This window comes from Vigna unguiculata, chromosome 9 (assembly GCF_037176805.1).
Source record: "Vigna unguiculata cultivar grain cowpea cultivar isolate G323 ecotype 2 chromosome 9, ASM3717680v1, whole genome shotgun sequence".
NCBI classification, from domain to species: domain Eukaryota; kingdom Viridiplantae; phylum Streptophyta; class Magnoliopsida; order Fabales; family Fabaceae; genus Vigna; species Vigna unguiculata.
The window spans coordinates 34,383,114-34,408,102 of NC_140800.1; the positions used below are offsets into that span (position 1 = coordinate 34,383,114).

General features: G+C 29.9%; 3 protein-coding genes and 1 non-coding gene across 7 annotated transcripts; 2 read left to right on the forward strand and 2 right to left on the reverse strand.

Annotated features, from left to right (window-relative positions):
- Positions 1-3,854: 3,854 nt before the first annotated feature.
- LOC114196315 (2-oxoglutarate-dependent dioxygenase 19-like) lies at positions 3,855-5,501 on the reverse strand. Its single transcript, XM_028086917.2, has 4 exons — positions 5,170-5,501; positions 4,845-5,083; positions 4,430-4,757; positions 3,855-4,327 (listed from the first exon to the last, which is right to left on the reverse strand). The coding sequence occupies exons 1-4, from the start codon at positions 5,443-5,445 to the stop codon at positions 4,085-4,087; spliced, it is 1,086 nt and encodes a 361-aa protein (XP_027942718.1). The 5' UTR covers positions 5,446-5,501; the 3' UTR covers positions 3,855-4,084.
- Positions 5,502-6,600: 1,099 nt separating this feature from the next.
- On the reverse strand, positions 6,601-6,673 carry TRNAA-CGC (transfer RNA alanine (anticodon CGC)). The gene has a single exon. It is a non-coding gene; the product is annotated as a tRNA-Ala (tRNA).
- A 3,311-nt stretch (positions 6,674-9,984) lies between these two features.
- LOC114196133 (glutamyl-tRNA (Gln) amidotransferase subunit C) lies at positions 9,985-12,644 on the forward strand. Of its 4 annotated transcripts, none has more exons than XM_028086668.2 (4): positions 9,985-10,397; positions 10,959-11,062; positions 11,180-11,262; positions 11,729-12,644. In XM_028086668.2, exons 2-4 carry the CDS (start codon positions 10,977-10,979, stop codon positions 12,520-12,522), a joined length of 963 nt encoding a protein of 320 aa, XP_027942469.1. In that variant the 5' UTR covers positions 9,985-10,397; positions 10,959-10,976; the 3' UTR covers positions 12,523-12,644. The 4 variants fall into 4 exon arrangements, with proteins under 4 accessions (XP_027942469.1, XP_085522338.1, XP_085522339.1 ...); XM_085666212.1 differs by having other exon boundaries at positions 9,986-10,397; positions 10,988-11,062; positions 11,660-12,644; XM_085666213.1 differs by having other exon boundaries at positions 9,986-10,397; positions 10,988-11,062.
- A 2,716-nt stretch (positions 12,645-15,360) lies between these two features.
- BOB1 (HSP20-like chaperones superfamily protein) lies at positions 15,361-18,365 on the forward strand. Its single transcript, XM_028049640.2, has 6 exons — positions 15,361-15,845; positions 16,828-17,000; positions 17,122-17,170; positions 17,327-17,493; positions 17,844-17,927; positions 18,030-18,365. Exons 1-6 carry the CDS (start codon positions 15,437-15,439, stop codon positions 18,066-18,068), a joined length of 921 nt encoding a protein of 306 aa, XP_027905441.1. The 5' UTR covers positions 15,361-15,436; the 3' UTR covers positions 18,069-18,365.
- The last annotated feature ends 6,624 nt before the right edge of the window (positions 18,366-24,989 follow it).

The following is a 24,989-nucleotide window of genomic DNA, read 5'->3' on the forward strand; positions in this document are numbered from 1 at the left end:
TAGAAATCCATACATCATATGACTCTATCGTTCGACATTCTAAATGATCCTAACAAAAATAAACTTTGGTATTATAAAGTATAAGAAAAATTAAAAGTAGTGAAAGGTAGTGTTAATGGAAGTAAAAGTTGTTTTTGTGTGAAAGTATTATTATCCTGTGTGAGTATTGTTTTTTCATGAGTATGCAGTGATCAACTCTTCCACATTAATTTTTTATTGAATATTTTTTAGAAGACATACAAGAAGATCATCATTACATTTAAGATTTAGAAGTTTCTGAGTATAATAAGAAGAATAATTTTAATCTACCGTAGGATCAAGATGATAAATTATTGAAGGAATAAAGAGTTTGAGCACCACTATCGAATATCTTACATTGAAAAAGTTGTTATGAATGTATAAGAAAATATGCATTTAATAATTCTTCTATCATTATCAAACTTTTAAGAAGTTGTTAAAAAAGCACTTCATATGTGTTTTAGTTAAAGGTGGAGAAATTTTTGATCACAAAATCCATTTATTGAAATTGTTGAATAGGCAACTTTTTTGAGTGCATATGAAAAGTACACCCGTGACAACTTATCTTCATGAAAGTCCATTGCGAGAAATACTCCATATTTATATAAAAGACTAACTTTGTACCTTATTTTTGACACACTTTGGAAAGAGGAAAATTAATTATTCATGGTGAAGTCTCTAAACAATAAATACTTACAAATATTACAAATGTCCCAGCTAGAACTATGATGACATGACAAAGATCATTTTGAAATAATGCGATTGTCACCAATATTTACTTCTTCTTTTTTAAATATCGAAAAAAAAAATTTGAAAAAAAAAATTATATGTGAAACCAAATTTTATATCCAAAGTAGTTTACGTACTATACATTTGCCCAAATACTTTATTATTTATATAATATAGTCTTTTTAATAAATGATAAAATCAATTATATGTTTTTTATTATTAACAAAAGAGAAACTATGTTTTTTATTGTTTTAGGTCGATAGAGATGAAAAAAAAGAATAGAATTATCTAAATTTTTATAGCATTTGTTTGGAAGTAAGTCTATATAGTTCTATTCTAATATAATAGCCTATGTTATTGTTAAAATTGTTATGTGTGTGTGTGTATTAATTATAAGATGGTTTGTAGACGTTAGAAAGTTTAATATAAATAGATAACTAGTTAAGCGGAAAAAAAAATGTCTTAACGTGAAACTATTATATCTAATCTGTTAATAAGTGTAGATACATCCCTTGTAACATTCAAACGGTGAGAAATAGAAAATATTATATAAAAACATTAAAACAAGAAATACGAAATATTATATAAACAGCTGAAAAATACTCACCTTAAAAAATTATTTATAATCTCTACGAAAAAAGGAGAAATTTTTGTGAAAGTGAAGCTTTTCTTCAAGAGGAAAAAGGAAAGAAGGACTTTTCTTCCTGAACTCCCATAATCTTTAAATGAACATATAATTTTATAATAACTATTTTACCTTTTTTAGAAATGTGTATTCCGGATTCGCTATTAAAGAAATCTTATCGAGCAATTTTATTTTTTTTCAGAATATGATTTTTAGAACAGAGCTTTTGGAAACAGGGTTTCTTGAGTAATTTTTCAAGAACATATTAAATGCATTTGAAAACAAAAATTTTAAAATATATGAGATGTTTTTTAAAATTATTTTTCTAGAAAGTTCTCCCCAAAACATATATGAGATACATTATAAAATAAAATTTCTTGTTTTCAAAATATATATGATATCTTTCCGAGCAAAGTTTCGAGAACAAGCGTTCGAATAATTTAACTTGAAGTGCAGAAGTGCATGTAGTAATCATTAGGCGCAGGAAGAAAAAGGTAATAACTAAGCTAATCATGGTGGGCAGCGATGAGCCCATTACAATCCATCCCAACACAATTTTACGGCAATTGCTTCTTGTATCCCATCAATTTCTACTTCCACCCCATCATTTTTGAAATTTCACTTTTACCATTGATTGATTTATATAAAAGTTTTCTCCTTCCCAGAGACAGTGGTGACTGGTTTATTGTATGTTCTTGTGGTGGTTTATCGGGAAGCTTTGTTAGAGATGCGTAATGAGTTAAGGTCTCTCTGAAAATTAAAATTCGAAAATAAATTTCCGAAAAGTGTGATCCGGAATAGATAGATATATGGGAGGTGAGAAATGATTTCCGGATTCTTCCGAAAGAATAAAGTATGGTTTGGGAAAAATCAAACCAAAAATAATTGAGGTTATTATGCTTCCGGTAAATAAATTGCATATTGTATTGTTAAATATGTATTTTGGAAAAAAAAATCGGAAGTATAGGCGTGATTTCTGGAAAAGTTATTTTAACAGGGTAGATATATTTTTAATGCATCAGTTATATTTAAAATATTAAATAAATTTAACAAAATTTATTTAAAATAATTAAATTTATACATTTATAAAAATTATAGTCTAAATTAATTTAAAGTTTTAAAGAAAATTACTTCCAATTTTTTTCAAAAGTTGAGTAATTAAAAATATATTTAAAGAAATATTCATTCCAAAATTTCTTATTCAGAAGTAAAGTTAACAATTTTGAAATATATTTGTGCACATACATATTGGAATTGTAATAGACGGTAAGCAAGAAGGGAGAATATGTGCAATCCATAGATCTTGAAGCCAAAAGTGGATGTTGAGTTCAAATCCAAATACCTCTAAAACATATGATTATTGCTGCAAAATATGGGTTAACGTGAACGATTTTTTAACCGTTATTGCAAACTATGTAATTTTTTTTAATTTTATTTTAGTTTAATTCTCAGAAAAAATAAAATATATTTACAACATAGATATTCTGATAACTTTGCGAACAAGATAATGACAAATTAAATAGTCATGTTTATTGTAATTTGGATAATCCATGTCATTAATTTTCTTTCCCAATTTCTTTTCTATCCTTTTATTTTTCAGCAATTTACATTTTTTCATTTTAAGTTTCTTCTTTCGGGTTCACTCCAATCATCTTCATTTTTGTCATTTCTCTTAACTACATTTAATTCTTATTTGCACCATTCCATTGTTATCTAAAAACACACAAAAAATACGATTATTGAAATGAAATGCATGATTTTTTCATTAATATTCACATAAAAAGATAATCAATGAATTAAATATATTTGTGGAAATTATTCACAACATAAACGAGTTATAGATCAACTTTGTGTTAATTACGGAAAATTGAATTAAAACACTATAATTTAGATTAAAAAACAATTATTTGTAAGTTCAACCGAAAAAGAATTCACGTCAAGTTAATTTGATTCACCAATAATATATTTAATTTGGCTCATCAGAAACATATCGAACAATATTAAACCAAAATCCTCGAAAAAACATTATCATAATTTATAAATAACGCATGAACATTAAGATTTTTTTTTAATAATAATGTTCCCTAATTTACTTGCAACGAGTAATAGATACATGGATCACGTATAAGGGATCTCACACCATGATATTTGTCATAACACTATCACACAACACATGCTTTTATCTGATAACATTAACAAATAATCATATGTAAATCTTTGTTTTACCCGACACTCCTCTGTTTCTTCAAATATTATTTTGACCTCCTCTCAAATTTGTCAAATAATAAAATTCATACAATAATTTTATCCAGTCATGAAATTGCAACAACAACATAGCTCAGGAACAATGTCCAACCAACAAATCATACACATGACTGGGAAACTAAGAAGACAAAAACAACATAATAGAAAAATATGACAGCAAAAAACAAAATCATGTCTGAAATATTTACCTACTACAGTACCTTCATCTTCCACGGGCTTCAAAATGGAAAACTCTTCCAAGTAACAATAGTTATAAGTTTAGAAACTCATGTTTAATAAACAAAGCAATAAATAGTTAAGTTTAGGAACATTATCAGTTTATCATCACTCAGAACACACCATTAACATCAACCACACCATAACCTTAAACTGGTTTAGTTTAGTTTAGTTTCACCCTGTGTTGTTCGAAAAACTGGTACAGATAGATTATGCTATGATTGTTGAGCATTAATTAAGGCGAATCTCATCCAATCTACTTTTATCATTTAACCGTGACCTCTGCTGAAATTGGAAGTAATCCTGGTATTTCATGCTTTCGAACAATGGTTTTTCCTTCTCCAATAGCTCCGCCAGAGGCCCAATTTCCTTATCTAGCGCAGGTCCATTCGCCAACACAACACTAATCCTAGTCTCTTCGTTGTTCAGGATTGCTCGGTGCAACACGCTCTCGTACCTCCCGTTACTCATAACCTATATTCCAAGGATTTCATACTTTAATTACATCAAACCAAATACAACATTTCTACAACATCACTAAAAGTATGCTTTTTGAAGATGTTTAACATGGCATACCTCGAGTTGATCTGAAAGCAAGACGGTTATGGAGTTAAGAAGAGGATTCACTTTGACCCATTTGCCATGGTGCTTAACCTGAAGCCCTCCGATTCCATTCTGCGTCAGCAAGGTCAATAAGCCTATGTCGGAATGTGGAGGCAACCCTAGAGCAAGGTGTGGTTGTGGACATGGTGGATACAGGTTAACAACGAAGAGTTGATGCCCAGAGTCAAACTCGGTGGACTCAACAATGGAATTGGATCCTAATCCCAGACTCTCCGATATTCCTTCTAGCAACTTCCTAGCCAATCCTCTGATTTTCTGGCTATACTCATAAGCAACCTCCCTACAGTAACAGCAGCAAAAAGCTCAAGAACACAGTGCATAACATAATGTTAGAAAGTTTCACATCGATCAGAATTAGTTCAATTACCTGTAACCGGGTGGTTTGTGGGGGAAGTTGAATTGAGGAAACGTGGTGGCCTTGAGATAATCTCTCCAATAGTGAACCTGCTCTACTTGAGGACAAAAGCTGGTGCCATGTCTGATGGGTTGAAAAGGGCTCTTGTTGTCACCATACTCATTCTTTTCCTCTATCGGCAAATCATGAAACTCGCGGGATTTTTTCATCAACTTCTCCACCAGGTTCTCGGGAATTCCATGATTTGTGAGCTGAGTGAGAGTGATAATGAATAAGATGACTGAGTTGGGAGTTTTTGTAATAAGATTTAGAAAGAGAAAGTTTCCAAGTTTCTTACCATGAAGACACCCCACTCAGCACAGGCCTCGCCGAGTAGGTGCACCGCTTTGGCGTGAGTCTGAGGGTGGTGCGAAGTGAGGTGAGAAAAATCAATGACTGGGATGGAAGATGCAAGGTCTTCTGCAACATCATCATCATCATCGTGGATTTGTGAGATGGAGTGGTAGGTGGAAGGGATGAGAGAAAAATCTCCGTTTGATTTTGCAAATTCTTTGATGCTGAAAATGTTAGGTTCTGGTTGTGATGATGAGGGAATGGAAGCAGCAGAGGCCATGGATCTTTTTGTGAGTCTTGAACAATGTCACAAAATTATTGGATGTTCATTCTTATCTGGTAATACAAATCCACAAAACGAAAAATAATAAACATAAATGTTAAATATGGCTTCGTCAAAATGTTAGGATCAGTTATTTTTTTAAACTTTATATCAATTTAATTATTTATTTTTTAAAATATATAAATTTAATTATTTTTACAAAATTTTATTAAATTTATTTAACTTTTTAAACATATTTTATAATAATATTTAAATTAAAGTTAAAACAAAAATATATTAAATAATGTAAATAATTTGAATATTATCTATCATAAATTTGAAACGTGAAATAAATTTAAAAGAAAAATATGAAAAAGGTTCAAGTATTTAAAGAAAACATTCCATTACGTAATTGTCGAGAACGTGAGATAATGAAATTCTTGTAAGATCTATTTCCATCTATTTTAAGTGGATTTTATTATTATTAATTATATTTTTAAATAGTAATAGGTTTCTGTAAAATTAAAATTTTATAGTTGTTGATTTATACTATTTTTATTTTATAATTTAAAAAATTATAAAATATAATTTGCTGTACATGGATTGGAGTATCAAATATTCCATTATATTTATAAATACTTATCCTATACTATAAAAACAAATATAATTTAAAAAATAAAAAAATTGATAGCGAAGAACTTTATCGTACCATATCAATGTATTTTAATTAATTTTAATTTATAAAATTTAAATCTTAAATGTTTATGATTTTAACTAAAATCATACGTGGAAATACCTAAAGTGAAGAAAACTTAAAATACTGACATAAAAATAGTGGTATTATTAAAGAGAAATGTTTTTTACACTTATTATAACCATTTGACACTCACTTTAAAGATATATAATCATTTAAAAAGGTGAAAATTAGTATTAATAAAGAAGAAAAGAAATAAAAAATAAAAAGTAAATATAAGATGAGTGTAAAAGATTGACAAAGTAATGAAACTCATTATTAAATCATGTTGTGTAATGTATAATTCAGCTAAATAAATATCTATGAAATATAGAAAAACAAAAAAAAAATAGTAACAAAATTCTTAATGAATAAAAATATAAAGCATAGTAAGTGTTCAAAAGGTTGAAAAACAAATAAAAACAACAGAAAGAGAAAATTGGAGTTGCGGGGAATCGAACCCCGTGCCTCTCGCATGCGAAGCGAGCACTCTACCATATGAGCTACAACCCCGTTGATGTTTTTAACCCACTTTCTTATTAAGTTATTAATACATCATGAATAAGACTTCTCCACACAATCTAACACAGCATGACAATGGTTTTCATTTTAGTTTCTTTGTAATACATTTTTTTTTTCTGTGAATACCTACTATTTTTAAATATTTTATATTTTAGTTAAAAACTAAACACTAATTTTAATATACTGAAATTCTTTAAATAATTTACTCTTCTCAACAAATGTTTCTTTGTAAAAAAATCAAATCAAATGAAAATTCTTATGTTATTTTTTATTATAAGTTTTATTTTAATTTTTAACATGAAAATGTGATTAAGTGATCAAATTTGTAAGTTCTTTATATGAAATTGAAGCATATAAATCAATTATTAAATATTATGGACTCTATCAAATGGTTTATCATTCTTAGCAGCACATCATGATTTAAGATTAAATACTATGTTTTTTATAATGTAAATAAAATTTACTCAAAAACAATTATTTGCTATAAATTGTTGTCATATAAAATAAATTATATATATATATATATTAAAATACAAATATTAAACTTGTAGTTTTAATAAAACAATACTAAAATATGTAAAAAAAGTTAGTTGATAAACAAGAGAAAAATATTAGTTTATTTATATAAAAATATAAAAAAAATTAAGACCATTACCAACATGTGAATAAATATATTTTAAGGCACTAAATAAACAGTGGTTTAAATGTTAAGATTGGAATTCAATGGTTTAAATGTTTGATTAATATAATAATAATATTTTAAATGTTAATATATATATATATAGTCATTTTTAATTTTACTTTTAAATAAATAATTGTTTTTTTAAATTAAAATATTTATTTTTATTTTTTATATATAAAAAACTACCTCGTGCTTATGTATATTTTTTTTTCTTTTTTACCTTTAATAAATAACTGTTTTTTAAATTAAAATACGTGTTTGATTATTTTTAAATTAACCGTTTTATTAGATTTATTTTTTTTTATTTAATTATTATTGATTAATCATTTTTTAATAAAAATATTAACAAAATAAAAAAATATTTAAAACAAAATTTTATAAAATATTTATATTTATTTTCAAAGTAAAAAAAAAAGTAAAAATGTGCATCTGTTTTCTTGAATATACTTAAGCATAATATAATCCAAGGTCTCACGAAACTAAATATATATAAACTCATGAAATTAATAAGATAGTGAGATTCAACATTTTCTTAATCTCATTAAATATATTATTAATATTATTATTATATGTTGTTTTCTTTGAAAGCTAAAAAAAAATGTAACTTGCTAAAACAAAGACAAAATGTTGGATAGAGATTATCAGCACAGCATCGTAAGTAGTAAAACGAGAGATTTAAAAATGGTTTCCAATAAATTATTTACATCATGCAAATCAAAGAAATCATACCAAATATATCTAAATATGAAAATTGTTTTATCTTTTAAAAGACAAGTTGGTAAAATTTATTAAATGACATTTAACACATATTTATAATTTTTTGTACTTTGAAAAACTCAAACCAAAGTCACCGTAAAGGATTTACAATGTCTAAAATAATTTTCAAACATGGTTAGGGTTTATTATAATGAAAGTGTATTACTTATATTGATTATCATTATTTATATTATGGTAAACATAGGCGTTATCGTGCCTGTGTGTTTACGGTTTATGATTTAGGATTTAGAGTTTAGGAAAGAATAATTATTGATAATTAAAGAAGAAGTATAAACATCCGAGATTTTATAAAAAAATTATAGAAGTAACGGTTAATTTTTAAAAATTTAATAAATTATTATATTTAAAGGGTAAAATTAGTATTTTGAAATGTGAATACAAAAATGAAATTCCTTTATATATTGTTATAGATATCTCTCGAAGTCGATATGAAAGTTGGTACATGTATATTATAGATTCTCAGACAAGTAAATAGAGTTTATATAATGAACCAAACTGGAACTTTTATATATTTTATACATAAATATTAACACATATCTTTTTTGGTGGTGTGATTTGGAAGAGAAATATCAAATATACACGCACAATAAATTTAACTTACAACAGGATTATTAATCACACTCTTTTTTTATCTGAACACTATTTGAAAGAAGATATGAAAATTTAAAATCCTGAAAATTTTTTGATATTTTAAGTGACAGAGTGTTAAAAGTGTTGATCATTGTTTACCAAAATATATAATTTGTATTAGGTTTAATAACTAATTTAGTGCTCTAATTTCATTCGATTTTTTTAAAAGATTCTTATTTGTTCAATTTAGTCTTTTAATTTTTTAAAAATCTCAATTTAGTCATTTATGTTAAATTGACGTTAACACCGTATTCATACAGTATCACGTGTCATGATATCGTCACACGACAGTGTTTGTTTTCAATTTAGTTTACTTATTTATAATTTTGATCCAATATGGTGCTCTCTTTATTTAAAATTAAGCAATTTGGTCCTTCTCCCATTTGAGACCAAGTTTGTAATTAAACTTAATTACAATTTATATAAACATGTTAAATTATTTTTTAAACATTTATATATCAAATTATTCACCTAAATATTCATTTTTTTTACATTTTTACATAAGAAATTCCTATTTAAACTTATATTTTTTTAAAAATATTAAAAAATGTAAATGTAAAGTGACACTTGTAATTTTTAAATGTTTAATGTGACAAATATTTTTAACGTGACAAGTGTCACTTTATATTTACATTTTTAATATTTTTAAAATATTATAAGTTTAAATGAAATTATTTTTATGTAAAAATATAAAAATAAAATAATTTGAATATTTAGATGGAGTGATTTGATATATGATTTTTTTTTCTAAAGATTTAATATGTATATATAAATTGTAATTAAGTTTAATTATTAATTTGGTTTCAAATTTGAGAAGGATCAAATTGTTTCATTTTAAAAAAGAAAATAAAGAACTTAGATCAAAATTATAAATAAGGAGATAAAATTGAAAACAAACATAATCAACTATACAAAACGTTAATATCAATTTAACTAAATTGAACATTTTTAACATATCGAAAGACTAGATCGAACAAATAAAAAATTAAGAATCTTTATAAAAATTCAAATAAAATTAGATGATCAAATTAAATATCAAACATTTTGTATTACGCCATAGAATTATCTGAAGAATGGAAAAATCATCTATTCCCATGTGCCATTATATATATATATATATATATATATATATATATATATATATATATATATATATATATTTACATATGTATTTATTTTATATTCTCAAAAAGAACATAAATAGTAAACAAGAAAGAAAGTGAGAACGAGAAACGGGTAACGGAGGCATCAAAACTGGATAACGGAGGCCTCAAAAAATGAACTCTCCCTGATAAAATTTCCTCATCCTTCCCCAATTCCACACACGCCGTTAAACCTTAAGTCGAGTGGCCTCACTGATTCGAGCAAATCCCCTTCGTAGGGTCATCGCGTGTTCGCCGCAGCTGGACAGGTACACACGGTGGTTCTGTGACGAGAACTTGACCAGGTTCCTGCTGGTTTTCCACTGACGGCAGCGTTGCCATTTCCGGCGAGCTTCTCGCCTTCGCTCAACCTCTGCATCACCGGTTTTGTCGCCGGACCGAGCCATAACGGATCATCCCATCTGAACCCTAATTCGTGATAGATTTCAGAGGTGCAGCAGTGAAGGATTTGTCTCCTTTCAAGGTTCAAATTTACCTGACTTTGTTTGCAATTGATATGATGTATAATCAGATCAATGTGTTTGCTCTGTTCTTGCTTTTCTGTTGAGTCGCTGTTATCGTGCCTGTGCCTATTTGAGCAATCTGGTTTTCCCGAGTTAATTTTTCTTTTGGCCTTCATGTTTGTTGGTGTGTGTGGTTGTCTCGGTGTGCGTTGTGCTGTATCTGCTATTTTAATTATTTGTGCTTGCTGCATTACGGTGGCATTTGGCATTTAGGTTGCTACTTGTTGCTTGTTTTCTCGGTTGAAGAATGCGCTACAATGGGCCATTCTTGTTACTGAAAATGTGGGATTTAGTGGTTTAACTGCAATGCCCTCAATCTATTTGGCAAAATGTCAGCTCCATTCTGCAAAAAACTCGACCAATGGTTTAATACAAACATGCCTTGAAAGATAGCACTAGTGATTTTAATTTTGAAAATTGTGGCATGGACCGCCTAGGATTATATTTATTTTTATTTATTTCTTCCTATTTAAGTGTTGCCAAATGTCGTGGTCTGAAGAAAAAAAAAATATTAATGACAGATCAACTAGTTCTTCCTGATGGGATGTAGGTCATTCTCCTACAATAGTCTCTTTCCATCTCTTCTAAGGGTTGCAAAGTCACATTGGTTACCACTCTCTCAAAGGTTAGGATTATTTTCCCTTCTATTCCTATTTGGTGATTTATATTTTGTTGAAATACTAGTTTTAGATAATCTTTTTGTCGCAATAGCTGAATTAACTCATCTCTGTTGCTGCTTCAGGTCAAAAGTATTTTATTTTTATGATTCAGGTCCAAGCGTACTACAACATTGTTGCAAAAGTGGTTCTCTGATGAACTTTCAAGGTAATCTTTGCTTTAAAAATCTTTTAACCGGTGCTGGCTTGAACTGTTTGTAGTAGTGTGGTAATTCATAGAAGACAGCATTCCTGTTTTAATTTAATAACTGAAACCATTTGTTGATTTTTATGCACTAAATAAAATGTATCTATATATTTCCTTTAGGTCAGGAGGACTTTGGAATGTATCTTTATTATTTCCCATGTAAAATCTTGGATCAGTTGTCATTTAACGTTATCCATTGGTGAAGTATTTGGAACGGAATTCATGTCTTCTTTAAACGTAGCAAATGAAAAGGAAAACAACTTTCTTTTTCATTCATTTCTCTAGATCTTAGTTTCATTTATTGCTTTGATCTTATGGACATTGTTTTAAGTAAAACATAGAATTTAATCTTTTGTAGGCTTCCCACACTCATAGTATCGGTTATATAATATCAGTTCTTTTGAGCTAATGAATTGGAATTGTGTAGCATTGAGATCATATGCACGTGACTCACGTAGAGGCTATGATCTCTTTGGGCGTGGAAGACCAGGAGATGAAGAATTCAAGAAAGCCTGGGCAAAGGAGATGGGTGAAGATAACACGCTATGGACAGGAAGTGAGGATGAAAGTGATGAAGAAACGGGTTCTAAGAGTAATCTAGATAAGGAGATAAAGAAAGCAAGACTGGAAGCTAAAAAGCATTCTGACTTGATTGATGCCGATGACAGTGATGAGTTAAGAAGTGTCTGGTCTGGCAGTGATGAAGAGAAGACACTGTGGACTGGTGATGAAATGGATAGTGATGAGGATATTCCTACAGAAGCTTACCCAAATGAAAGTAGTGACAAGTACATAGATAAATTGTTTGAGTTTGATGAAGTTCCTAAATACAGAACCATCTCAGAGATGTTGAAAGCTGAACAAGAACCTGAGGAGTTGTCACCAGGAAAGCAAGCTAGGAAGATTGCTGTTGAGAATGCCTTGAAGAAATTAAAGAAAGGTCCAGATGGAAGGTACACTAATGCGTGGGAGGTTATGAGTGATATAGATATTCTAATAGGAGCATTTGAAAATGTTGTTTCAGGACCAGAATATGAAGAGCTTAGACAAGGAGGACCTAAACAACTAAATATTCAGTTTTTCAAGGACATACAAGCACGTATGAGAGATCCAAATTACAAGTTCTCGCCTGAGTTAAAATTGAAACCAAAGAGTAAACTGGTTCCCACAAAGAAATGGCAAAAGGCAGAGTCAAGAAGAAGGAAAGCAAGAAAGAGATAAATATATAATTTTTTTCTCAGTCATGCAGAAGTTAGGCTTATGATTTTCTTTAATCTTTGTACAGTACATGCTACTTAATGCATTACAATAATTTATATATTGATTGGTATTTTTTTTTTCAATTGTTAGCCAAGTAAACGCTGACTGCAGGTTTTGTGGCTGTCTTAAATGGTAGTTCCTTTTTAGATCATAAACTCATTAATATTTGTACTTTTTGTTTTTTTTGGACTGAGGAAATATTTTTGTTCTTCATAATATACGACATTAAAGAGGGTGTTATTTTATTTATTTATTTATTTGGATTAATAGTCTTTTTATCCTTTTATTTGTTATTTATTTTTTAAATTTAATTCTATTAAAAAAAAATTAATTTGATCTCAATTTCTTTTAAATACACAATGTAGTTATTTTTGTTATTAAATTGATGTTAACGATGTTTAATCAGTGAAATGTGACCTAGTAACGTGACAGGTTATTTCTAGAAAAGAATATTTCTAAACAACCATTCCATTTGCTCTAATTTAAATGGGATAAGATGAAAAGGTAACAAACATTAAATTTCAGAAATATCCGGTGAAAGTAAAGGGTGGGTTCTAGGTTGCAAAAGTCAATTTTACTCGCTTACTTGTTTGGGTATTTCCGTGTTGTCCAAGCTACCCAATGGTATGGTTAGCCATGGAGGGAGGAATGGGAGTTCAATGGAGAAGACTGTTTAAAATATATTATGAGTTAAACAGAGAAGAGGATGAGAAAAGTTGTAATTTGGATATTGAAGAGGTTGGGAAACAGAAAAAATCACAGCTGAGGAAATTATAGACTTGAAGCATATGAGAAATATATAAAAGTAAATATAAATAGATAATAAAAAATAAAACTAGAAAAGATAAATAATAAATGTCTATTTCCTTATTTTAGTAAAAGTAGAAGATACACCAATTCTTCATCGATACATTTTTACACGACTTATTTTTATTAGGAATTTAAAAAAAAAAATTACACCAGTTTGAAAAATAACGTTTAAATTATCCTACGGGAAATAAACCTTTTATCTTTCTTCTCCCCTTTCTCTTGTCTGTTTCTTCTATCTTCACTTCTCTCTCCACCTTTCCTTCTTCTGTTCCTCTGTAAATTCTGGTTTCACCTTATCTTATATATACACTAAAATCTTATCTTTCTCCTTACTCTCTTCCCCCATTTTCTTTCTCGTTTTTTTTTTCCTTTCTTTTCTTTTCCTTTTTCTTCTTTCTCCACTTTTCCTTCTTTTTCACTATAAATTCTGGTTTTCACCGCCCTTTTATTCCCCCTCGTGCATTTATATAGGTTATTTTTTGATTTATTTTGAAATCTATTATTGATTACTAAATAAGGTGTATGTCTCTTTTAGGTACGAAATAAACTATGTGGTTCTTATGTACTTCCTTTGTTTTTTTTATTTAATTTCCATCCTGTTAGTTTGTTATTTATTTATTTATTTTCATACTAAAAAATAACAATCTTAATATGTTTTCTTTTTGAATTAGTATTATTACTTTGATTATTTAATTAATAATTATATATATATATATATAATTGTAATGTGTATATATTTATAATTTATAATAACTAAACCTTCATTTAATTTATAAATGAATATGACAAAACTAATCAAATTGATGTGACAAAATAACCGTCACATAATACATTATTTAGTCGATAGAAAAATTTAACTAAATACCTCAATTAAAGTTATAAAATTTTTTAGGACTTAATCAACTAAACAAGTTAAATAGAAACTGAGTAAAAATTCTCAAATTTATCATAAATTTAAAACTTAATTAAGCCAGAAGGAATTATCATAATCCATTTTAAAATGTTCATAATACGTTATAACTTTATTATGTAATTTAAAAAATGTTACAAAAGTCTACTAAATTATGTTGGATAATATATGTGATATCATCTTTCTTTGCTTTTCTGTTTATTTGAATGAATAAACAATGTAAAAAACCTTACCTAAAATTCACTTTTCTTTCTTCGTAAATTAAACATACCAAACTCACCCCCTCTCTCCTTTCTTTACTTTTTTTTTTCTTGTTTTCTACCCTTCATGCATACCAACCCAAGCATAAAATGGGTGGATAAATTAAATATTCAACATAATACTTATATATGAAAAATAAATACTCATTCTCTTTACTTTATTACACAAATAGTAGTTTTAATTTCCATAACTAATACTTATATTTTTCTACTTTAAGAAAAAATCTTTTACAAAGTTATGTCAACATATTGTGACAAATCTTATATTATAGAAGATTTTCTTTGCTATCCACTTTCATTTTCTAATTTTACTCTTAAAATTAAAGCTATTTTAAATTAAAACAATTATTTCATTAATTATATTCTTTAAATGATTATTATTTTTAAAAAATTTAACAATTTTTTTCTAAAAAAATAATTACAAAATAAATCAAATTACTTAAATAAAATTATAAAAATGATTTATATGTAATTTTATAGTCACAATAATAAAAATAATAATAATTTTATTATTTTTTATTATTATAAAAAAAAGTGAAATACCCTACACGTTTTCACTAATTATAATAACATTAATTATATTCACTCTCCATTTCTAATTTTTTTAGAATATATCAAATGTATATGGTCAAGAATTTTAAATTATATAATAAAAAAAAATTTGAGTCGAAATTATTAAATAAAGAATAAAATAATTATATGTTAACTAATAGCTTTATCTTCTAAATTTCAATACAGTGAAATTTGATTTCTACATTGTTGGTAAGGGGCCCAAGAAAGGCCCATATTTTAAAAGTGTATAAATACTTGGGGCACTGGAATGTTCGAGTTCAAAGTTCCAGAATAAAGAGGGGATCCATTCAACAGCGGCAAACACTCTTCTCTCAACTCACCAATGGCTATCATCTCCGATTTCAACGAAGAGGAGCAGAAACCCACCCGCTCCTCGCAATCCCAATCCTCATCTTCTTCTTCTTCATCCTTCACTGCCCCTTTCGACCGATCAAACCCCATCGCTTTCCTCCAGAAAGTATTTGAATTCGTCTCCGAACAGAGTGACTTTCTGGCCACGGAGACCGCCGAGAAGCAGGTGGTGTCGCTGCTGCGCTCCGCCGGGAAGAAGCGGAGAGACCAGCTCAAGGCCTCCGAAGAGAGGGAGAAGCTCAAGGCCTCCGAAGAGAGGGAGAAGGCGGAGAAGAAGAAGAGGGAGGAACTCAAAGCCTCGGAGGAGAGGAAAAAGGCCGAGAAGAGATTGAAGGAGGAGAAGGAACACAAAGCGGATGAAGACAGCGGCGCCTCCAATGGTAAACTAACGGAAACCGTTTCGTTCTTTTCCAATGTGTGATTATTATGTCTTGCCCTAACAGTTCTTTAATTGCCCTAACAGTTCTTTAATTGACGGTGTCGGTGAGAGTAAGGGCTTGCTTTGTTGCGAGTTATGACGGAATGTAATGTCCTTGTTTAAACAAGAATTTATCGTTTGCAGATCGTTTATTTGTCTTCTGTTTAATTTATGTGTACAGTGGCAACGCATGCAATGACCATTGCATATGATAGGTTGTGTGTCAATTTACGGTTTGCTATAATTTGGGGGTGAAATTGGGGGTTGATACCTAAAGGCACACTATCTAGCGATAGTGCATGGGTCCGGCATGTTGGACAATTCCAGGGGAAGAAAATCAGAGGGAAGATTTCACCCGTGGGCCATGAGCCAAGAACATGACAATAACTTCCACCCAAAACTGAATAGGTTTGTTGATCTTTCTCATTTATATGGTGTTGAACTTCCACTTACGTGTCAATTTCAACACCCCTCACCAGTGTCTCTTAAGGGATTAGTTCAGCAACCACTGGATAGAAATTTTTTATTAGGAGAGTTCACTTGAGATCATGGTAGAGTATACTTTTGCACCTCCCAATATAAGAATTTTCACTTTTGATCGGCATTCTGTCCAAAAGTGCACTGATTGGCGTTTTAGACAAGGGTCCTGCTGACCAGATACCTTAGTTAAATCATCAGTGAATAGAAAGTTTTCATCGGGAAGAATATATTGTCATTCAATTTGCTAGGAAGAGAAAGGGCTAGCACAAAATTACTTGTTCCATGCATTCTATCCTACTGTTGCATTGACAGAGTACTTATGAATTTGGAACAAATGGTTTTATTGTGATTCAACTGTTTGTTTAATGTATACACGTGCTGACCTTCGTTGTTCATTAAACACACATACCTGTTTTTGCTGCCGATATTTTCTTGATTTTTTTTTTCTTTCAATACTTAATCAGTTCCAAACAAGGGTAATGGCATGGATCTAGAGCAATACTCTTGGACTCAGACTCTTCAAGAAGTTAATGTGAATGTTCCAGTGCCTAATGGAACCAAATCAAGGTTTGTCGTCTGTGAGATAAAGAAGAACCATCTAAAAGTTGGACTCAAAGGCCAACCTCCAATTATTGAGGTAAGTTTTTCCTTTTATAGCATTCATTACTGATGGTATGATTACTTAGTTGAAATTTATTATCTATGTGCGTGCTATTTTTAGTGATGGCTATGCTTATAAATGACTTTAAAAATTTCAGGGGGAGTTGTATCGGTCTGTCAAGCCTGATGATTGTTATTGGAGTATAGGTATTTTACTACTTACAGCGATAGATGAACCTTTGAAGTTACATTATGTGCATGCATGAGCTAATAATGTTGGGGGTGTGGTTTTGGATTTTTTTATTGGTATTGGAATCATGACCATTTCATATCTTACACTTTACATAAAACCCTATTTTTCAGAGGATCAATGTGCACTTTCTATTCTTTTGACGAAGCATGATCAAATGGAATGGTGGAAATGTCTAGTGAAAGGTGATCCTGAAATTGATACCCAAAAGGTTGAACCTGAGAACAGCAAACTTTCTGACCTAGATCCAGAGACTCGTCAGACTGTTGAAAAAATGATGGTAATCATTGATGATATTTACACTTATTGATCGTATTAGTTGCGGTTGTTTAGTCTCTGTTATCATCATCATCATCATCATCATCATTTCCTAATATCCCTTTGATGTTAAGAAACCACCTATTCATTATTGATACTGTTAAAATATAAACCATATAAATTTTCTGATGTTTTTGCGTGTGGTTATGTATCTTATAATTTGATGAATATATCTTAGTTTATTGAAGTTTGTGAAACCATAATTTGATCTTTCTAGTATAGCTGTAAGATATATGCATCTCCGCATTTTGCTTAAATCTGAAAGACGTATACTTGCTAATTGGATTACAATTCTCTTGTACTGTTTTGCAGTTTGACCAGAGGCAGAAGTCTATGGGTCTTCCAACCAGTGAAGAGCTCCAGAAGCAGGAACTCATGAAGAAATTTATGGCTGAGGTGATTCTTTACTCTCTTGTTGACTTCTCTCCTCTTGGATTAATTTTCACTTTATCAGTTGCTTTAATGATCTTCTGTTTATGTTTTGGCCATTTTTTGCAGCATCCGGAGATGGACTTCTCAAGGGCTAAGATATCATAAACGGTCCATCATTCTTGATATGTATTTTTGGGCCTGGCTTCATTGCTTACAAGCTGCTCCTGCTCTCTTATATTATAATAGTTATACCGTTGGTCGATGCTTAGTATCTCGTAACCTATTTTGGGCTGTGAACACAATGAACTTTGTTCATGATAGTTTGTTCTTTGGACGGAGAATTTGTTGCTAGATATTTTATTTAACTGCTTGGAGATGATCAAGTATGTGTTCAATTTAGGGTTTGGTGTTAGAGTTGTTATGTATGCTTTACATAATTTGAATCGCTTATTCACATTGAAACGTGTCTTTCAGAATTGTCTTTCTAACGTTAGAACAAACAGGTTTATTGTATCAATTTTCATGATACAAGTTCTTCTATAATTTTTATTAATTGTTTCCAATTCGTTGAAATTTAGAAAGGAAAAGGGTTGTCTTCAATATATGAAAAGCGTAATAGCAGCTTATTATTATTTATTCTAGTCAATATTTTAATGGCAATGGTTTATTCCGACGTTTAAAATGTTAAGTAATTAAGATATTATTTTCACCAAGATTAAAGTGATAATATTAAATCTTGGATGGTAGACAAGAAAATTGGTAACTTAAACATTTAAAATATTGTGAATAACATTTCAAGCAGCTATTTTAGAATATAGAAAAAAATGAAAAAAAAAGGTCAATTAAGATGAATGTAAGAAAAAATCATCAAAATTAAATTGTTAAAAAAATATTTATTTATTTTTCTTACAAAATAGTGTGTAGATTAGTATTCGGCTATTTCTCGTGTACCTCCATAAATTCTCCATCTGCTCAAATGGAATGACCAAAATACCCTGTAAGTTAAGAAATTATTAAAATTAAAAAAAATAAATATGAGAGTTACTTTTCTTGACTATTTTTTTAACCTAGTTGCCGCACACCTCTTGCACCTCCATCCATAGCACTTTTTCCACCTTCATAGCTCATTTTTGAAGGAAGGCGAGACGTACGGACTGAACCTATCACAACGAATCACTACTCACAACGCTGCAATGGAGGAGTGGGAGGTACCGGGATTAGTTAAATTCTAAGGAAGAAAGATAAGTTTTATATTTACTTTTCTATTTTTTAATAAATTTTTAACTTAAGTATGTTTGGATAGAGTTTTTTAATGAAGCAATTCATTTTTTTTTTAAAGAATTTAGATTTTTTGTAACAAAATGTTTTGTTTGGATAGAGAAATTAAAAAGTATTTCAAATGCAAGCATTTTTTTAAAGGATTTTAATTAGCTAAATTAGTAGAAATTCAAATACCCTCAAAATAGGTGGAATTTGAAATTCTTCTTACTCAACCTCACATTCTAGACGATCCGGACGGGCACGACGACTCGGACATACTCGACGATCCGGACGGGCCCGATGACCCAAACGTGCCCGACGACCCGGACGGGCCCGACGACTGGGACGAGCCTGACGACCCGGACAGGCCCGACCGGATAAGCCTGACAACCCGGACTTGCCCGACGACCTAGACGAGCCCGAAGACCCAAACATGTCTGATGACCCAGACAGGTTTGACGACCCAAATGGGCCCGACGATCCAAACAGGCTCGATGACCCGGACGGGCCTGACCTAGACGGGCCAGACACCCAGATGAGCCCAACGACCTAGACGGACCCGACGACCCAAACGAACTTGACGACCCAAACTAGCCCTTCCAAATCATTGAGCCCAACAACCCAGACGAGCCCGACAACCCAAACGGGCCCGATGACCCAGACAGGTTTGACGACCCAAACGGGCACGATGATCCAAACGGGCCCGACGACTCGTACGGGCCAGACTATCCGGACGGTCTCGACGACCCGGATGGACTTGACGATTTGAAGGGGTCCGTACGAGTTGTCGGGCATGTTCGAGTCTTGGGCCCGTCTAGGTCATCGGGCCTATCCAGGTCGTCGGACGTGTCCAAGTCATTGGGCCCATCCGAGTTGTCGGGCTCGTCTGGGTCCTCGGGCCCATCCTAGTCGTTGGACCCGTCCAGGTCTTCGGGCCCGTCCGGGTCGTCGAACCCGTCTGGGTATTCGGCCCCGTCCGGATTGTCGGGCTCGTCCATCTCATCGGGCCCGTACATGTCTTCGGGCTCGTCCAGGTCATCGGACCCATCTTGATCGTCGAGCCCGTTCGGGTCGTCGGACCCGTCTGGAGCATTACGCCAATGACCTAGACGGGTTGGACCGGGCCATATTGACAAACTTGACGACACAATCGTGTAGTATGGGCCGTCAGGCCTCTAGATCATCGGGCCACCAAGCCTGTTTGGGCTTCCTAGTCGATCCAGCTCGGGTGGGTCGTCAGGTCTAACCAATCCGGTTGCGTAGTTGGGTTTGCCCGACCCATCTGGGTTGTCGAGCATGTTTCCAAATTTATCATGAACTCAAAACATAATTAAGCGTAAAATAAATATTGTTAAAATTAAATTTCATCTCACAATAAATTCAATTTTTTTTCCAAACAATAAATTGAAATTTCAGGTATTTTAATTTCCTTATCCAAACAAGTTATTTAAAAAATGAATGGAATTTAATTACAAGCAATTCAAATACAAAGCATTTCAATTTTTAAGCATTGTTGAAATGCTCCATCCAATCACAAGGTAAGGGTATTTTGGTCATTTAAATTGAGATATGGAGGTGCAAGAAAATATTACGGAGGTGTAGGAAGAACTAGCGTTATATTTTTGGTCCAGGTGTAAAGTGGCCTTATCCTAGGCCAGCCCTGCTGATGAATTTACTGATTATCACACACACACACAAAATAGTCACACTATTTGAGCATTAAGTTGATACGTTATAAATGTCATATTCTTTTTATATGTATACATTTCTTAAATATTCAAAGATTCATTCAAGTTGATAAAGTTTAAAATAGATAAAAAAGAGGTTGATTGTTTTAAGTTGAGCGATATTTATATTGAAAAGTTAATTTCTTTTTCATTTACTCGAAAACTTTATCGTTGTAAATTTTGTTCTCTCTTTTTTTTTTTTTAATTTCCAAGTGGGATACTTTATATATATATATATATATATATATATATATATATATATATATATATATATATATATATATATACCTAGGTTGTATATCTATTGATGTTAAATTTATTATATTTTACTACGAATGTTTTAAGTGAATTAAGATGACATATTGAAACCCTTTAGTTTGATAAGTTAAATTTGATATATTGTACTCATGTCGATGAATATTTACACATCTTTGTATTTTTCATATGAATTATATATTTGATAGTTTTAAGAAGATTACTTTATATAAATGTTTTGTAATGATGAATTTTTCATATGAATTATGTATTTGATAGTTTTAAGAAGATTACTTCATATAAATGTTTGTAATGATGATTAAATACGTTTATATGACCTTTTGATATTGAATTTGTGTGCGAATGATTAGTAGAGATCATATAAAATGTTGCACTTGTATTGATGAATGGGTTTGATGTTTATTTTTTCTTTAATTGAGGAAAAAAATTAAAATGGACTCATGAAAAAATATTTTAAAATAGGTATATTTGATGTTTATTTGATAAAAGTAGGTATATTTAATAAAATTTAATATTTGATGTTGGAAGTTCAACATCAACTAGAAATAGATAATTTCTTAATATATAAATGAGTGCAAACCTGATTTTATAATTTAATTTTGTGAGATTGAAGTTTAAAATTCATTTCTAATATACATTCCCATAAAAATGTGAAATAATTAATAAATCAACTCTAAAAATGATAAATATCGCGAATAATAATTTTTATCCAACATGTTCGGTACTAAGTTATGGAAGCTAAAAAAAAATTTACATTAAATTTTGTTAAGCACATGATTCATCTCAACTTTATTAAACTACTAAAATGCAATAACATACTTTGATGTAAGTTAATTATTATTATTTAATGAAATTTACTCGATATATATTTATCTTTAAAAAGATTGTAATATCTTTAACTTTCGACAGAAAATATAAATCTGCGTGTTATTATTTCTCTGATATTATGAAAAATAAATTTGTATTTGTTTTTAGTATCATATATTTAGAAAATATATATACTAATATGGAAACAAAAAATAGAGAAAGTTATTATGTTTTAAGAGATGATAGTTTTTTGTTATAGTTTGTAAAATCCCTAAATATATATATATATATATATATATATATATATATATATATATATATATATATATATATATATAATTTTATTTTTGTTTGAAGTCCCACATCATAGTATATAAGTAGGATGTAAATTTCATCTCATAAATCAGTTTTGTGAAATTGAGTTAGACTTAAATTTTACTTCTAATATGGTATCCCACGGTGGTATATACCTCGACATGAGGAAGTGTATTGAAAGCCCACATCGACTAGAGATAAAATCATTTCATAGTATATAAGTGGAGTACAAATCTCAAATCTCACTTTATAAACTGGTTTTATAAGATTGATTTAGGCTTAAAGTTCACTTCTAATTATTTATATGTTTTTATTTAATGATAATGAGTGATTTTGAAATTTGTTCTTTGTATTATTTTTTATTTTTTGTCTATTTAAAATTAAAAACTTAAACAAAACTAAAATTAAAATTTATTTATTTTACATAAATGAAAAGGTTATTTAAATCTGAAAAAAATAAATATTTATAAATTGCGTAATGACCTTCAAATAAATCCTTTCTTACTTGTAAACGGGAATTTTGATCTGAACATCTATAATCATCAATCAATGGTTGGGTTGTTAGAATAACTCCATGGATGGTTCTTCATTTCCTATTTTTTTACTAAGAAAAAACAAAACCATTTTCCTTATAATATCATTACTTTACTTCCATTGCAGAAGCAACATCCTTACACTAATTCCCAAGTAAAAATGCAACAAACAAAAATCAAACTTAAAAAATGGAGCCTACGATAACAAAAGGTATCTATAGGCCATGTGTCACTGTACTATTGAATCTTCATTTATCATTATAATAAACCAACATCTTTTCCTCTACCTTCTTTATTACGATAAAAACAAAAACTAACTTGTCCATTTTTTAACCCAATCATAATAATATTTCGTGCCGAGTTAGTGTTAGAAAATTTAAATAATTTAGCAGTGCCAGTTTTATACACAAAAGACGGTGGGTAGTTTATTCACATTTAAATATCAATTAAAAATTTCCACACCGTTAATTAATTAAATTAACTGTTAATACAACTTTTTAAGTAAGAGATGATATTGTAATTTTCAGTTCATCACTTATTTGTGTTTTTCTTTCAAAATATTGAGAGTTTCTAATCCGCATTGGACATTGAAATTTATATTAAAATATAAAAAAAAAAGAAAAAGAAAAGTCAATGAAAAAGAAAGAGTGCGTAGTTTTGTTTTCAAGATTGTCTTTTTATAAAGACGTGCCATAATACTTAAATGTCTGGTCTGTAAGGTGTCTTTGTGTGTTTAAATGTAGTTGTACATTTTTCTCTATCATTTTAGTATATTTGCCAACGGCCATAATAAATTAGAGTACAACATTTTAATATGTTTTTAAATAATCGATTTTTTAATATAGTAAAGTGTCTTATCTGTAAATAGCTTTTATAGAAAAAATTAGAGAATATTTTCAATTAAGTCTATTTATAACCGTAACATGCATGATGCGTCCGAAATTGATTTTAGGAGTAATTTCCAGAAGAAGAAAAAAAGAAATCTCACGATAATTCGCCATTGCTTTCGTGCTATGTAGAATATACGACAATACATTCATCCATAAACTGCAGTTAAGTCTCTTTGTTAATACAGTGATGCAATGATTCGTTGATACTTACGTCCCGGCCATGGGCCGTTTTCACGTTCATAAAATAATAAAATAATAATAATAATAATTACTGAGTATTCAATAATAACTTAATCATAATTTAGACTTTGTTTTGTGTCTAATATCTCTTGATAAATTTTTTTTAGATCGAGCAAATTGTGAGTTAGCATTTTTACTAGTAAGGAAGTTGAATCCACCATTTTTTTATTATGTTTTTTAAATAGAGTTGTAAAAATAGGTAATTCGGTTCACTTAATGAGTCAACTTAACCCAGTTCATTTATTAGCGAGTTAGAAAAATTTGAACCCGACCCAGCATATCACGGGTTGGTGGGTTAAATGAGTTGACTCATCGACTCACTTGATTAAAAAAATATAACTTTTTTACTTCAATATAAAAAAAACTAAATTATAATTCTGATTAAAATCTAAATAAACTTCAATAGTCCAAATGAAATCCAAAAGGATGTTAAACTCCAACTACAAACCAAAATCACAAAAATATCAATGTGTTAGATAAAAAAAATAACTTAACTCGACTCAAATGCAAAACCCAATATAATAAAAAACACTTATGTGACCATTTATTCACCAATCCGTCTCACCATGCGTTTAATTCGGGTGAGTTGGAATCTAGGTAAGTCAAATCAAAAGTTAACTTGTATTAGAATTTATAAAAAATTTTAACCCAACCCGGTTCTAACCCGTGGTGGACCGAGTTGGCTTGCGGTTTCAACCCATTCTAACGAATCTACTTTCAAATTCTTCGAACTAACTTTATAACTTTCAAATGTTAGTGCGAAAAATTGAATTTGCAAGCTCTCTCATTCTCCCTTTCAAATCCTTCAAACTAATCTTATAACTCCCAAATGTTAATAGCAAAAAATTTAACCCACAACCTAATCTTTCATGGGTTGATTTCTGGGTCATATATGCCAAGAAAGTGCTTGGCTAGTGAAATATGTTCAAGGATATCTTTATGTCTAGAGGCCAAATTGTCAATAATCATGTAAAATATCGGCACTGCTAAGTCGAGATACTAAATGACCGAACAATCATGCAGAATGTTATTAGACTA